This window comes from Peromyscus maniculatus, chromosome 1, assembly GCF_049852395.1.
Source record: "Peromyscus maniculatus bairdii isolate BWxNUB_F1_BW_parent chromosome 1, HU_Pman_BW_mat_3.1, whole genome shotgun sequence".
Taxonomy (NCBI): Eukaryota; Metazoa; Chordata; class Mammalia; order Rodentia; family Cricetidae; genus Peromyscus; species Peromyscus maniculatus.
The window spans coordinates 100,389,671-100,407,233 of NC_134852.1; the positions used below are offsets into that span (position 1 = coordinate 100,389,671).

The following is a 17,563-nucleotide window of genomic DNA, read 5'->3' on the forward strand; positions in this document are numbered from 1 at the left end:
TAATGACACCGCCAGGGATGCTGGGTATAAAAGCAGCCTGATGAGCACAAAGTCACTGGGCAGCTTAAGTATGGACTTAGTCCTTGGATTCCAGGTGGGCCCCGCTACCAAAATGGACTTTTCTTTTCAAAATAGATTATTTTTGAGGAATATGAACTTTTTCAGGCAAACCACTCTTACTTAGTTGAAGAGTGTTTCCTAGTGACCACACAAATGGAAATAATGTTGGCATTGTGTGGCACTCAGGATTTGATGGCCTAAGATTCTTTTAATCAAATAAACACCTGCTTTATTGAGAATCTGCTGGACCCAAAACATAAGCAGTGACAGCACATCATCATTTAGAATGTGGATTACACCTGTTAATTTCATCCCTGACCTATGGGGCAGCTAAGGGAGAACCGCAGGCCAGCTCCACTCCACAGCCAGCAGGTAAGGGAAAGGGTGGATTGAGAAAGTGTTTACTGCACCAGCAGGGCCTCAACTCTCAACCAGAAGTGATATGTTGGCAGCTGTACTTTGCCCTCAACGGGCCAAAGAATAACAAGAAGTCACATAAGAAAACAAGGTGAAGGGCCTCAAACAGGCATGTTAATAAATACACTCATCATTTAAAAGAAAAAAAAAACACTAAAGACACTGCTCCATTTCCAAATGAATAGTAACAAAGTAAGAAAAGGTATGGATTATTTAATGAGGAGCCAGAGATAAAATAAGCCTCTCTCACTTATACCCCGAAATGAGACCTCAAGCAAAGTCAATTTATAACAACTCCATGATCTCTTAAGGTCAGATAAACAAGACAGATGTTTTTCAGCAGTCTGAATTATTTAATGACTTCAGGGATCCTTGATTAGTTTTGTTTTAAATTTTTTAAGAACCTATTACAGCCAGGTGTGATGACACACACCTTTAATCCCAGCACTCCAGAGACAAACATGGGTTTCTGTGAGTTCAAAGCCAGTGTGAGCTATACAATAAGTTCTAGACCAGGCAGGGTAAGCCCCTTTTGGGGGGGCGGGGAGGGGGGGGAGGGGGGGAGAATAAAGCCTATTACCAAAACATTCACTCTGCTTACTCTTTATAGAAACTGGGCTAAGCCAGTGCCTTTAAAAATTCCATCCAGCCAGGAGGCAATGGTGCATGCCTTTAATCCGAGCAGAGCCAAGTGGATCTCCGTGAGTTCAAGACCAGCCTGGTCTACAGAGTGAGATCCAGGACAGGGATCAAAACTACATGGAGAAACCCTGTCAAAAAAACAACAACAACAAAAAAAAAAAAAACTCCATTCATATCACTGATTTCTTCATAGTTGTTTTCGGGCCTTTTGTAAAATAACTGGATACTCAATAAATTGTTTTTTATTCCTAGGAACCCAAATTCTTAGTTAAATATTTACTAAAGGCCTAAAGATAATGACTTGATCATAGACAGGCTTATGAGATTATAACAGATTTGTTAGATTTTACAGTTCAAGTAAATATTGAATAAGCATTTCATACTCTGAAAATACCTATGAATCTAAAAGAGTGAAAATGCATGTTTTAAAGTATTCTTTCCCCAAAGTGCTAAAGAGTATAAGGAATCGACTCGGCAAAAGAAATATCTAGCATACTGGTCAGGAGGTCCTGAAGGAAGCTGCCTATGAAAATGATAATTCAAAAAGGTTAATGGACAACTTTTCCTTCTTAGAGAACATACCTAAGTACTGAACACCACCGGATTCATCCTCCAGCTGTGCAAGTGAGCACTGTAAAATCCACAACAGAATGCACCACTATGCTTTCCTTCATTTTTGTCTGGGACTTACAAAGGTCTCCCTGTGTGCAGGTGGTGAGGAACTCCAGTTACTTTAAATGTGAAGTAATAGCCAACATCCAAAATACAAGATAAACTTTCTTTTTAAAATTATGTGTATGCATGTGTCTTTGTGCGGTTATGTACACACGAGTGTAGGTGCCTGAGAAGGCCAGAAGGGGGCCCTGGATCTTGGAGCTGGAGTTACAGGTGGTTGTAAGCCACCAGATGTGGGTGCCGGAATCTGAACTTGAGTCCTCTGCAGCAGCAGGCGCCCTTAGCTGCTGGGCCATCTCTCCAACCCTACAGTATATTTTCTAAAAGTCTATTTTTATATATTTTGTTAGTAGAAATGATGAAATACATAGGAACATTAAATATTACAAGTGAACTTTTGAGTGAGCATCAATCTGTACACAAATTGTAAAAATACAAAGATTACTATTACAAAGCATAGTGCACGACTGAGTAAAACAGGTAACAGTAGCCAATGAAGGAGAGGGGTCAGGATAAGAAAAAAAGAAAAAGAACAGAAAGGACGAGCTTCAGAAATTCCCAAAAGGGATGAGAGTCAGTTGAAGAATGGAGAAAAAGAAGGATGCTGACCTCAGCTCCAGCCACAAGGAAAAGCTGAAGCACCATCCAAAAGGAAACCCACGCAGCTCCAGGGAAAAGACCTACAGAGGCCTGCCCACAGGGCAAGCCCACAGGAAGCACATCTCAAACCCAGTCGCAGTGAGATGGCGACCGCTGCAGAGTAACGAGTCAGAAGTGAATGAGCATTCCCTTAGCTAAGCGGCATGGGACCAGGTACCATTTTAAAACTGAGTTACCCTGGGGCCCTGACAACAGGACCAGTCTGGGTATGCTGAGTTTAACCTCCCACACTCAGTGAGGGAAGTCTGGGGAGACAGATGTAGACAGCAAGAGAACTGGATGCTGACAAGCCAAAAAGTGTTGGCAGCCACAGGATTGGCCCAGGTGGTAGAGTGTATAGGGAACTTAGCCTCACTCATGCTTAGAGCCTGGAACTCTAGAGTTACTCTAAAACAGTAGTTCTCAAACTTCCTGGTACTGTGACCCTTTAATATAGTTCCTCAAGGTGTGGTGAACCCCAAGCATAAAGTTATTTAGTTGCTATTTCTTAGCTGTAATTTTGCTACTGTTACGAATTGTAATGTAAAAATCTGATAAGCAGGGTATCTGATATGCAACCCCCAAAGAGGTCATGACCCACAGGTTGAAAACCATTGCTCTTGAATACAAGAGCCCAGAGACTGAGGTCTGGTAGTCTTCAAGGTAACTGCTGTGTGGCTCATTGCTGTGGAACTGGGGAAATCTGAAGGTCCAGCAGAGAGATCAATGCATAACGAGTTTTGGAGGTGTGTAACCAGGACTGCCTGTACCGATTTCGATGTGATGGTTGCTTCCCTGATTCCCTACACAATTCCGAACAATCCCACCTAGAACACTGGCCCTGCTGAAGCATCTCAGCAGGCTGAAAGAGCCTGCTCAGCCCACAGACTGCAAGGCCGAGTGTGGCCAGCAGAAGCTCCTGGTAGACAAAGGGAAGCATGTTCTCGGTGGCTAGCAGACACTACTCAACAAAGACTCATTAGTTAAGATCCCCCAAGTTCAACTGACACAAGGCTGCCCCTGACTACACTCAGCAGCCCGCAACACTGAAGGATCCAGAAGGGAACCCTCTCCAATAAACAGGCCGTCCTTTTTAGGAGGGGAGTCCCATGTGCCCTCCCTTTTTACCCAATATAATATTAACAGGCTTTTAAGACAGCTTTTATGCTATTATTTTTATTCTCCTTCATAAAGCTATATAACTATATTAACATTTTCCAACTTATTAGACAATTTTTTCTTTCTTTTCTTCTTGGGGTAGCTGTTTTACCTCTTTTCTACTATGGATTTAGTAATATGAAATTAGGCTTATTCTCGTGGGATTTGATGTATTTTTTATTGTTATGATTTTAGCTTTGATGCTTATGTTTTTATACCCCTTCTTACACTAACGTAAAATTGGTTAGGAATGTTCTCATAATTAGGGAATCTTTTTCCTGTTTATTTTTTTTTCTAATCTCTTGCTCTTTTCCTTTTCTTCACAATAATTTCTCCTCTTACTTCTTGCTTACAAAATCTCTATTCCCCTCCCTGCTCCTTGAATTCACCTGATCCACTCACTATTTCCACATTTACCCCAAGTACTTTTTAACTGCATCACCCACCGTTTTCTTTTTATGGTAACTGGCGACATGCTAGTGTGCTAATTGAGCTTAAGTCTATTTCTGCATCTTGTATGATTTGGAGTTTCTGCTTCTGCAACAGTTTGCCTTCTCCTCTCTCGATAGCACAGAAGCAGTCTACACGTTAGGAAAATCCTCAAGTAAAACAAGAAGAGATGCCCAAGCCAACAAACACAAATAACACAGGGATGCATGCCCAAGAACATAAGACTACAGTACTCCTTCCCAAGGTCACACCTTCTCAACCACTGCATTCAATGACACTGAAGAGAGTCAAAGGCCAGATGAAGTTCTCAAATGTTTGCTAGTAAAAATGGAAAGTGACCTCCAACAGAAAACAGGATAGCAAAAGAATGAAGAAGTCAACTGAGTACTTAGAAAGGAAGCAAGCAAGCAATAGAGAGGAGAAAGTCAGAAAAGTGGTTGAGAAAATCAGCAATATGGAAGAAAAGTCAGAAAAATAGAAAAGGAAATTGAGAGGGTTTTTTGTTTGTTTGTTTGTTTGTTTTTGGTTTTGGTTTTTGGAGACAGGGTTTCTCTGTGTAGTTTTGGAGCCTGTCCTGGAATTCACTCTGTAGCCCAGGCTGGCCTTGAACTCACAGAGATCTGCCTGGCTCTGCCTCCCAAGTGCTGGGATTAAAGGCATGAGCCACCACTGCCCAGCGAAATTGAGAGTTTTAAAGGATATATAAATTTTGGAAATAAAAATTCAATGAATCACTAAAACAATGGGTTTTTAAACAGCCAATAAACTCAACAAAGCATCAATAATACTACTACCAATATCAATGACCAAGGACTCTGAGATAAAATCAACACACTAAACCTAAGAATCCTAAATGGTAAGAGAGAGAAATAAAAATTGACAGCAGACAGAATCTACTCCATGGCTAGTACAATAGTTCCCAAATCTAAAGAATCAATAGGTACAAAAACAGAAGAGGTACCTAGAACCCTAAATACACATGACAAGAAAAGAACCCTTCCACAAGAGATTATAATCAACAAGTCACAAGTACAAGGAAAGCCGGGCGGTGGTGGCGCACGCCTTTAATCCCAGCACTCGGGAGGCAGAGCCAGGCGGATCTCTGTGAGTTCGAGGCCAGCCTGGGCTACAGAGTGAGTTCCAGGACACGCTCTAAAGCTACACAGAGAAACCCTGTCTCAAAAAGTCAAAAACAAAAACAAAAACAAAAAAAGTACAAGGAAACACTATTAAAGCTGTAAGGGATGGACACCAGCTCACAGACGAGGGCATGCACATCTGAGTAACATCAAATCCCTCATTAACAACCCTAAAATCCAGGAAAGGAAAGATCAATGTATTTCAAGCCCTGAAAGTACATTACCACCATCAAAGCTATTTTTTTTTAAATTAACAAAGAAATAAGGACAAATTTCATGAAAGCAAGTTAACAATCCATTATGTCCAACACAGTAGAACAGCAAACAAATACCAGCAAGATAAAGAAAAGAACAAATAATCCAACCAATCACAAAAGCAAACAACAAAAGTATAAGGGTCAGCAAAACTCTCTCAATAATAACTTTAAATGTAAATGACTTCAACACCCCAATAAAGAGATATAGACCAGTTGACGGGGTTAAAAATAATAATTATATTATTATTATTATTATTATTATTATTATTACTATTATTATTGTCATTATTAGGTTGGATAACCCATTGTCTCTGAAAAATATTCTCCACATGGAAAGGACAGACACAGACTGAGAGTCAAAGTATGAACCAATCTATGGTGTGAATTGAAACTAAAACCAAGCTGGTGTAGCTATTCTGCTATCTGATGAACTAGTCTTCAAGCCAGCATTAATTAGAAGACACAAAGGCCACTACATATTGATAATGGGAACAATTCACCAAGACATAAAAGTGTAAAGACATGTGCATCTAATGTTGGATGATGGGGTTCCCATTTTTATAATAATAATTAACAATAATAATAACAATTGACCATGGAAGTTTGTATGTGTCCTGATACAAGAATGTTAGGTAACTTGAATAGCCCACTCTTCTCTGGATATTTATCCAAGCTAAAAAATAACACAGAAATTGCCGAGTTGGGGCTAGAGAGATGGCTAAGGAGTTAAGAACACTGCTGCTCTTCCAGAGGACCCAGATTCAATTCCCAGCACCCACATGGCAGCTCACAACTGTCTGTTAGTTCCAGAGGACCCAACACCCTCACACAAACACACATTCAGGGAAAATACCAATGCACATAAAATTTTTTAAAAAATTAAATTGCAGAGTTAAACCCTACCTTTGACCAAATGAACTTAGCTTATATCTACAGTCTTTTCTGCAGCCCACAGTTACATATAGGAAAGAAAACAGGCAAGTAACCATATCTACAGCAACATAATCCTACTCCTAAGACACTAAAACCTCAACCCATTTCTGTGAATGTTAACAAAAAAGAAAAAAATGAGTAAAAAATGTAAAGATGAGGAATAAAAACAAAAAATACTTCTCTGGAGGCAGGTTGTTTCAATCAAATGCTGGCTTGGTTTGATGTCAGGAAAAGAACCTGAAGGCTTCATTATCACAAGTAGGCACAGGGACACTTGGCTCAGCCTAGGAAGAGGGGATTGGACCTGCCTGGACTGAATCTACCAGGTTGAACTCAATCCTCAGGGGAATCTTTGCCCTGGAGGAAATGGGAATGGGGGGGGGGGGGCTGGGGAAAAGGGGGAGGCGGGAGGGGGGAGAACAAGGGAATCCATGGCTGATATGTAAAATTAAATTAAATTTTATATATATATATATATATATATATATATATATATATATATATAGAAGACTGTGTGTATGTGTGCTCAAAGACACACACAGATGCAGACCAAAATTTCATTCACAGCTATGTTGAATTTCATCTTTTCAGTCTAGGTCTGTCTTTAGGGGCGCCATACTTTCTACTATAAATTCATCTGTGACAATATATTTACATAGAGAATAACAGTTCTTATTAACAACCATTCTTTGTGAATCATCAGTAGTACTAGGGGTTTAAATCACTTCAGGATTGTTAAGTGAAGGGATTTAACATGATCTAAATCTCATGGGAGGGAGCTTTATATGACTTCACAAAACTCTATGAAATAATTTCTAGTAACTTTCTGAAGCATTCGTTCTCTTTATTGATTAGTCCACTGTATTAATAACTGAATCAAAATTGGCATTTTATATTTTTTTATATATGAACTCTAAATTGTTCATCAGAATAAAAAAAATGGTATGTCTACATTTCAAAATGTCTTAAGCAGAAGGTAAAAGAAAAATGAGGACAAACGCATAGAACAAGAGAACAATATGAGGAAAGTACAAAATCCGTTAGATTAATGCTTATTTCAAATGAAAGGGAAATAATGTAAGGCCCATTTTACAGGTTCCAGAATATTCTCCTTACCAAAGTCTTCCAGTCAGACGCCTCCATTTCTATCAATGAAAGCAATGGCTTCCACATGATCTATAACCCTATAAATATTAATTAGCAGGTCTTCACGCTGTCCCCAAATCCTCCTTCTTCGTGTCCTGTTTATTCTTCCAGTGAGATGCCTCTAAAACTGCCCTTTCATTTCCTCTGGCAAGTATGCCAAATGCCAACCTAGCCCTGGACTATTCTACAGTCCGTTCATTCATACCTGAACTCATTCAGAACTTGCGAACAGTGCTGGTTCTGAATAAAAGCTGTCTGCTCTAATAGGAGATGGAGCGATCAAATGGACATATTTCAACAGCAAACCCACTGCATTAGGGGCTTACTATGTCAGCTGCTATTCCTACACTGCCGTCCTACTCAAAGTCCAAACAAAAACCCTAAAACATGGTAAATTATCTTTTAGCAAGATAGAGAGAGATAGCCGGGCGTTGGTGGCGCACGCCTTTAATCCCAGCACTCGGGAGGCAGAGCCAGGCGGATCTCTGTGAGTTCGAGGCCAGCCTGGGCTACCAAGTGAGCTCCAGGAAAGGCGCAAAGCTACACAGAGAAACCCTGTCTCGAAAGAGATAAAATCTAATTTTCCTTAGCTCTCGCTGCTAGGAAAGCACAGCTGGGACTCCATGAGACTTCTAACTCTCTGGACCATTAGATGAAGTAACTACAACTCCTAACCATCCTTCCAACTCCACAGCGACTGCCACAGGATTCCTCATCCTTTTGAAGCATGTGCTCCTGGAACCTCCTTGGCTAAAAAAATAAAACAAAAACAAACTGTTCCTTTGGCCTGACCTTTGGTCTGATATTGGATCACAAAACAAGGTCATAACCCTGTCCTTTTACCTTACTACCCTAAAATCTTATAAAGCATGATTAATTTCTCTAATGTTCTGTTTCCTTATTCATAAAGTGGGGATAATCTTCAGATGGAGTCACAGCTGTATAAGATAAAATGTGTGAAAGAGCAAACACAGAATGTTCAAGAGGAATTACCTAACTACAAACAAGCCTTTGTTTTATACATTGTACATTTTCTTTCTCTTATGAAACTCTTGGATTTCTCCCTCAAGTCACACTATTACCTCCCTCTGTTAATGTGCACCCTATACACTTACATCATAAATCAAGTCCAATCTTATTTTCAAGGCCAAAGTCAAATTCCACTAACTCTAACTGGAAGCAGACTTTACTCTTAAGTGCCACTGGAGAGGAGAGAAAGAAAAAAACACATATTCAAGACACATTACAAGCTAGGGCTAAAGCTCAATCAGCAGAGTGCCTACCTAGTATGCATAAGGCTCTGTTTGATAGGAGCACTGTATAAACCATGCCTGGGGGTGTCCACCTGTAATCCTAGGTGCTGAGAGGTCGAGGCTGGAGAATCCAAAGCTCAAGGTCATAAGACCTGGCCTCCAAAATGGAAAAAAAGATCACAGAAAATATGTGGGAGATCACCAGTGCACTATCTTACCTCACCACACACAAACACAAAAAAAAGGATACATGAGTCAAGTCAGCTGGTAACTGACAGAGGTGAGATGCAAACACAGATCAGCAACTACAGAACTCCTACAAAAAGTACAGTGAGACTATGTGCTCTACTTAGACACACACACACACACACACACACACACACACACACACACACACTCACATCTATATCAAGGCCTAAGTCAAACTGCACTGTTTAGCCTTAGTGCCTGAAATGGGCTAACATTTTCTAATCTGTTTCACTTAAAAATAAAACACCAGTCAGCTGTCACCAGTTTCACTTCACAACCACTGATAAGCAACAATGTGAAATACACAAGTGTAAAAAAATATAAAGCCACAAGATAGAAAATTTGTTCTCAAGAACTATTTAATCTAGTTGACAATGTAACTGTATGACAAGTCTTTTCTTGATCCCCACTGATCCTACCTTCTACAGTAGGAGAATCTCTGCCCCAGTTGCTTCCCTCAATGACCGTAACACAGAACAGAATTAATAAATTGTCTATGCTGTAAATATAACAAATACCAGGCATTCAACAAATGTTCATCAAATGAATGAATGAATAAATGATTCTGTGTGGCTCTTGGGAGAAATTACATAGGGTAAACATTCTTCTCATCAAGTTCCTAATCCTTGAAGTCAAGAACAGTCTCTGAACAAATTGCCTGGATTAGTTTTGTCTTGCTTACTTTTGTCAAGGGTGATGGAACTGGGCAAGGAGTCAGAACATAGGACCTTGCACATGCTAAGCAAAGGCCCTACCACTGAGCTACCTCCCCAGCCTAGAACAGTCTTTTTGTGCAGATGACCAAGAGCCCAATGTATTTGTTGATGTAAAAAAAAAAATCTGGGGCAAAGTTCAACAGTAGGACTCTTGTCTTGACCGTCCAAGACAATGGGTTAAGAACCCCGGCAACACCAAATAATAACATAGTAATGATGAATCAAAGGCTGGCCATAATTCATACAGAAGAGCCAATAACAGCAGTCTTTGAGGGAAAATGTATATGCAGATACAGATTTACATAAATAAAAGTCTATTATTGACCTCTAATCTAGAGCCTTACTACTAAAGGGGGGGATTCCCCAATATTAATACACCTTTACAGTTCATCAAAATTTACTCTCCAGCCCCCACCAAGACCTACTGAATTGGAAACCCCATTCTAACAAGATCCCTGGGATTTTCTTGAAATACATTAAAGGTGGAGAAGTACCAGTCTACACCATAAAAAATGAAAGTTGGCTTCTACAAACTCACAGGGGGTCACTATCTCTTCCTGTGTTGTGTCAATAATGACGAATTAGACTTCTCCATAAGTTACAAACATAATCATACTGTCAAGGAAGGATGTCATTGGTCCAAATTATTACTTCAACAAAAAAGAATAGATCACCCATTGAAAAGTGAATAAACTTTTAGGAAACATATAAAATATGATGTCTACCCTCTTTGTAGACAGATTTCAACAGATAAGAAAATGACAATGAGCTTTAGTGGCCAAGTAATCGATCTTTAATGCCAAGGATGTGGTTACTGAAGAAAACAGTGACGCTCTTTAGGAGAAAATATCCTTATCAGTTGTCAGTGTTATAGGTAGGTTTTCAGATACTCTATAAACTGCCCTACATGTAAACCTGTGCAAGAAAATTACCTCGGCGACCTAAGTCAGATGTCCTAAAACACCTTCAATGACTCGAAATCACCGCACAAATTCTCAAACTAGGAGTCTACTCTGGAAACTTTCGAAAGATCAAAATCCTCAAGTCACATCTCTGTCATCTCAAACTGAGAGAAGATCAGTGGCCGCAGGGCTTGTGGTGCCCTTTTTCATATGAGAAAGGGTCAAGGAGGAGGTAAAGGGGGCTAAGGAAGAGACTCGGGCATGCACTAAGTGAGCTCCAATACCTCTCCATCACAAAGTCCCTGGATCCAGGTTCTCAAGTGTCCGGCACTCTCGACCCTGCAAATCAGGTGTACACCCCCATCCTAGCAACAGGCGTCCGGTGACAGCTCGCCCTCGGGGTCCCCTCCCCCCTCCTTCCGCCGAGGACTCCCCCCGGGGCCTCCCACCACCCCTAAAGCTGCCCCAGGAGCAACGAGCTCGGGGAGGCCCGTCCTGCACACGCGCCGGCCCTGCTCACCAGGTACAGGGGCGCATAGATCTTGAGGGACTCCTCCAGGGCGCCCCAAGTGATCTGCAGGAAGGAGACCCGGCAGGAGGGGTGCCAAGTGTGGCCGATCTCGTAGCAGTTATGAGGGATGGACTTGCTGAGGGCCGCCATGACGAGCGGCGGCGGTGACTGCGCGTGGTCAGAGGACAGCAGGGCTCGGCGGGGGCGGCGGACACGCAACGGCGGGACGGGCTCCGAGCTGGCCTAGGCGTGCGGGGCGCGGAAAGGTCACGCGAGCGGGTTACTCCAGGCCGGAGTCCTCGGATGTTGGCCGGTCCGCGTATGGCAGCGCGAGGGGGCGGGGCACGCACGGCGAAGGCGGGGAGGGACGGGGCGTGCGCGCTCCCGCGGGTGGGGGGGCGGGCGCGAGCTCCGGGCGCGCGGAGGAAGAGAGTCCCTTTACCGTCTGCGAGCGAGCGCGGCTCAGGGATGCCCTCAGGAGAGAGCGACTGTGGATCCCGCTTGGGTCAGGCTATATAGCTCAGCCTGCGACCTTTCAAAGCCCGGCCAAGTAAGGCAGAGGGTAGTGGAACAAAAGGATCTGATATCTTTGCTGGGAGCTGGAGGAGAAAGCTTCGCCATTGGACCAGCCTGAGGAAGCTCGCTCCAGGGTTGTGCCAGCTCTCCCAGGTGTTCACCTAAGGCTGCCTGTGGTTGCAACAGAACCTCCACGTTCTTGCTAGTTGCTCAACCTCCTAAGCGCTATTGTGCCTGGGAAGCCTTGATAATGCTCATTTGGCTGTGTTCAAATACATACCATATACAGAAAGGCCTGGTCAGACCCTAATGACTAAGCAGTCCTACCAACAGGGTCCTTCACAGGTAGGGCACCCAGGTAGGGCACACAGCAGAGGCAGCAATGGTGCGGATCAGATTCCTGCCTGGCCTGAGAGCTTTATCTAAGATTGATTGCCATGGCAAACCACCTGCCATATTGCCCTTTAGTGTTCGTTTCTTTGTGTGTAACAGCCTGCTTTCTTTGGACTTCTAAAGTATGTACTTTTTAAAGCAAAAATTCATTACCTTTAGATTAGTCCCTCACCATCATCCAGTTCCTTCTACAATATTTACTAAACTAATACGATTTCCCAAGCCCTGTTTGAAGCCCTGGAAAGACAGATGTGGAAAAGATGTGTTCCTGCGTTGTGAAACTAGTATTCTAGATTTTGGACAATAAATAGATAAGGTAGGTGTGAGCCGTCTGAAGAATGCCTGACCACATATATTATATATGTTATATATTATATAACATCACATTCTTCTCAGGGTACCCTGCCAGCTGTCACCTGTGATTGCTGCACTGATTATAAAATGACCACTTCGACAACATGGCACCCACACGCTAGCCGAAAAGCCAAAGAAAGGGGGAAAGACACCAAACTTCTTAGGTTGTGCCTGGCAGCACACACCTGTAATCCTAGCACTTAGGAGGCTAAGCAGGAGGGTCTGGAGTTCAAGGCCAGCCTGAGCTGCAGAGTGAATTTGAGGCCAGCCTCGGACTGCATCATGAGACTTTGTCTTTTTCAAAAAGGAAAAGAAAAAGAAACCTTGCAGTAGGCTGGTGCAAATGAGTCCGCTAACGTTTGTGTAACATGATGTTAGCTTGGGCAAATGGCAGCTAACATCTGATGGTTGTATCACGGCACAAAATGGCAAAACAGATACTAGGATAACTAATAGCATCAGCCATAGTGCTATGCCTCTGGCTACCCAAACATCTGAACTCATCATTCTTCCCACACATGAATGTACATCCCAAGAGAGACAACTGAAAGTACCCAATCATCACCACATCCTGTTCAAAGTCCAAGACCTTCCTGACAATCTGCTGTTCAAGCTATCATCCCCACTCCACATGTCCAATATAGAGTACTAGAATGGGAACAAAATAATCACAGTGTTCATAAAGGTCTCCAGCTCAGAAAGGAGGTGGGTCAGAAACACACAGTGTAAGTTTGTCCTAGCCGTTACAAGAAGAGTAACGCAAGCTTTCTCTCCTAACATCAATAATCTATGCCTGAAAACCTGGTGGTCTGCAAGAAAAATGCTGTAAAGCTTTAAATGAAAAAACTTAAGTGCATTACACACAAGCATCCTTTCTTCTTCAAGTATTTGAAGAAAAGTATTATATGTAAATAACAAACTACCCACACTGATGCCCAGGGTCTGGGTCACAACCTGTGGCCTTGTTGGTGTCCAAGGGACATGCTGTCACCACAGCCATGCTGATCTGAGTGTCCTGTGCTGCCACCGGGGCCATGGTATTATCCGTGCCTGAGCTGCTGCCTAGGGCCATGTCTGGGTCCGTGTCCCTACAGCAGCCAGGGTCTGAAATGACAACCTTAGCTCCTGTTACCACCAAGAGCCATGCAGATGCCTGGGGTCTGCTCAGTCACCTGAGACCGTATTGGTGTCCAAGGGCCATGCTATTACTTGGGCCATATTGATCTAAGTGGCCTAAGCTGTCATAGGGGCGATGGTGATGGCCAGGCCCAAGCTGCTGCCAAGGGCCATGTCTGGGTCCGTGGTCCTATTGCAGCTGGAATCTGTGTTGATGTCTGTGGCATGTGTTACCACAGGGGGCCATAAGAACCATGCATGATGAAATCCGAGGGCCAGGCTGAGCCAACCCTGCCCTTCACTAGCCCTGGAAAAGCTGGCCCTGCCCCTCACTGGACACTGCAGCAAGAGAGTTGGCCCTGACCCTCACAGGAGAGTGGGCTGCAATGGCCCAAGCATGGGAGAGCTGACTCCCTGCACTCAAGAGAGATGGCCCCACCCCTCACCACAGGTATGGAGAACTGACCCTGATAGCATGGGCATAGGAGATCTTGCTCTGTCCCCACACCTGAGGGGGCAGCCCCAGTAGCCCAGAAGGACCAGCTCACCTACCACCCAGGCTCACATCCAGGGCCTTTGGTTGGGCTACCCTAACATCTACCCCATCTTTAAGGTTTACTGGTCCTGCAGAACAGTACCCATAGGATCTTCATGACTTGGAGCAGCCACGGGATATCCAAGAGGAGTTTCAGAGAGGGCCCAGTGATGAAGGTGTACCAGAAACCAGAGGCCTTGAACCAGACTAATGACTCACTGCAATGAACATTTGCAAATAAAGCCTAAAGGGCAAAAGGTTATCCTGCATGACACACCGTGGCTCTCTATGCCTCTAAGACAAATGAGGAGGTATTGGATAGGGGGAAAGACAGAGGAGCAAAGTAGGGGTTTTCTGTTTGTTTGGTTTGGTTTAGTTTTAATTTTTCTTTAATTTTCCTTTGGGGGGTGCTGTAAGAGTGAAGGGAGGATATGGAAGGCCTGGGCAATGAGAGGAATCAGGGTACATGATGTGAAATTCCCAAAGAACCAATAAAGAAAGTATGTTTAAAAATAACAAACTATCATACTCTAATGCACGGTACCTTATTTTTCTTTTTCACTGAAACTAATTTTTCATACAGTATATTCTGAACTTATGAACATGGTTTCCCCCCTTCAGATTCCCAAGATCCTCTCAATCTCTCAACCCATCCAACTCCATGCCTTCTTTCTCTCTGTCTTAGAAAAAAAAAGAGACAAATCAATAAAATAAACAAAGCAGACAAATAAAAGAAAAAAACAAGCAATGAAAATGCATGAGAAACATTCACACACAGAGACATACATACACATAAAGCCATTAAGCATAAAATCAGAAAACATAATAAATAACCAAAAGACAAGTAAGGTTTAAAAAACAATGCCCAAGCAAAGCATTATGAGTCAAAACATCTCCAAAAAGACCATTGAGTTTGTTTTGTATGGGCTATCTACTGCTGGGCAGGCTCAGAGGATCGCAGGAAAGGAAGGGCACTCATGTCTAATGCTGCTATAGGGACTCTAGAATAGGAAGGCATTAGAACGTCTTCCGAATAGGGTTCTGCAGTGGTCTGAGTAAGAATGGCCCCCAGAGGCTCACATGTTTGAATGCTTGGTCACCAGGGAGTAGCACTATTTGAAAGGATTAGAAAGATTAAGATGTGTGGCCTGATTGGAGGAAGTGTGTCACTCGGGGTGGGCTTTGAGGTTTCAAAAGCCCATACCAAGCCCAGAATTACTCTGCCTAAGGATTAGGATGTAGCTCTCAGCTACTGCTCCAGCATCTTCCTGATGGGCCATGTTTCCTGCCATGATAATAACAGACTAAACCTCCAAAACTGTAAGCAAGCCTCCAATTAAATGCCTTCTCTTATACTAGTTGCCTGGGTCATGCTGCCTCTTCACAGAAAAAGAACATTGGCCAAGACAGGGTCTCTGGTTTATAATAATAAAAAAAATATGAATGCATTAGTTTACATTTTTAATTTATAGACTCAAAGACTATATATAGCAGTGGTTCTCAACCTTCCTAATGCTTCAGCCCTTTGCTTAATACAGTTCCTCCTTTTGTGGTGAGCCCCCCCACACCATAAAATTCTTTTTGTTGCTACTTCATAAGTGTGAATATCTGTGTTTTCCCATGGTCTTAGGCAACCCTTGTGAAAGAGTCATTTAACACCCCCCAAAGGGGTCATGACCCACAGATTGAGAAACACTGATATATAGTATCACAGTGGTTTTCAAAGCAGATTTCTCATCACACTGCCATTAAGGTCAATGTAAACATTCCCCCTGCAGGGATCATTTGTTATTTCCAGCTGGATTATGACAGTGTCTGACTGGATACTCCCTTGGGCCCTCATTGTTTCTTTTTCAAAGAAAGAGAGGGAAGGAGGAAATAGAAACAGAAAGGAAGGATGTAGATGTAAGCAACCATCTTATTAAATAAGAAACGCAGAATCAATGTAAAAGAGAAAGCCGAGAGGTCAGAGCTCAGAGCTAAAATCTTACCCTTCCTCCTGCATGCTCCTAGCTTCCCGAAAGAGAGCTACTTCCTGTGTGTATGTCTTTTCATGGTCCTTTTGTTCTGCCTTCTCATTGGTTGTAAACCCAAACACGTGACTGCATCATCACTGCCTGTATGTACAGCCCCCCAGGTCTTAAAGGCGTATGTCTCCAATGCTGGCTGTATCCCTGAACACACAGAGCTCTACCTAGCTCTTCTACCAAGTGCTGGGATTAAAGGCGTGTGCTACCACCGCCATACTCTTATTATGGCTCTAATAGCTCTGACCCCAGGGCAACTTTATTTATTAACATACAATCAAAATCACATTTCAGTACAATTAGAATACCACCACAGAAGGAAGGAAGGAAGGAAGGAAGGAAGGAAGGAAGGAAGGAAGGAAGGAAGGAAGGAAGGAAGGAAGGAAGGAGCCAACTCAAGCTTTGAGCCTCATCAGCAAGATGAACCAGAATTTCTTTAAAGAAGATGCACAGTAAGTGGGGGAAAGGGAGTAATCTGACAATTTGGGTGGAATTCAGAAACTTGAAGATGTGAACTGAAAATGATTGTTCTTGCAATATTCTACCTTTATGGGTATCAATCGAAAAGAATGGGGGTGTCCTTAAGATTTGGTGTAGAGCACGTATTTAACAGTGAGGAATTTGTTCAGATCTGTATAAAGCCATTACAGACATGTATTCAGACACAAGAATGATATAAAGCATGACTTTCACTAAGCAGACTCCAGTACTTCATTACTACAATATGTAATATCCATCTATACTTTGTTGACAATAAGCAAAATTTTCAAAAGTTACATGTAGCACAGTATTTGTTTCAACATAGCTTCACACCCTCCATCAATTTATTTAAAGTAATTTTTTTTTTTACTTTCAAGATGTAAATATAGGAAGCTGATCATGCACGAGGCCTTGAGTTCAATCCCCAGCGTCACACAAACTGGGTGTGGTAGTGTCACCACCTGTAATCCCCATGTTCAAGAGGTGGGGATATGAGGACCTGAAACTCAAGGGCAGATCATCCTCCCTTGGCTATATAATAAATTCCAAACCAGCCTGCCCTACAAGAGACAATCTTAAAAAGCTTGAAAGATTAAATATACATTTGCCCATAGAAACATTAAAAGCCGATGCAGTGAGAGATGTATTCTTTTTCACATCAATCAGCAAGTGATTCTGCCAATGCAAGTCTCTAAAATGTGGAAGCTCCTTCTATGGCAAATAAATAATTAAATAAATAAATAAATAAATAAATAAATAAATAAATAAATAAATAAATAAATAATAAAAATTAAAAAGCCACACCCTAAAGTCCCTGAAACAGACACTTCTATCTTGGACTTAGAGTTGGGAGGGAAATGCCTTTCATAGGCTTGGAAGCCCCTTTGACCAGCCTTGACACAGGGGGAAAAAAACCCTCCAAATTCCCACAGTCTTAACAAAGAATCCGAAGATCCATATAGCTGTACCTGGACTTGAACTTCTTAAAGAATGCT

General features: G+C 42.4%; 1 protein-coding gene across 2 annotated transcripts in view; it reads right to left on the reverse strand.

The window, feature by feature from the left end:
- Positions 1-11,478, reverse strand: part of Tmem135 (transmembrane protein 135) — a 202,108-nt gene extending 190,630 nt beyond the window's left edge. Inside the window, exon 1 of one of the 2 annotated variants that reach the window (XM_006988755.4) lies at positions 11,157-11,478. In XM_006988755.4, the coding sequence (XP_006988817.1) occupies positions 11,157-11,297 (141 nt within the window). In that variant the 5' untranslated portion in view covers positions 11,298-11,478. The remainder of the gene's footprint in view (positions 1-11,156) is intronic. The other variant, XM_016007198.3, reaches the window with a different exon arrangement.
- Positions 11,479-17,563: the final 6,085 nt, after the last annotated feature.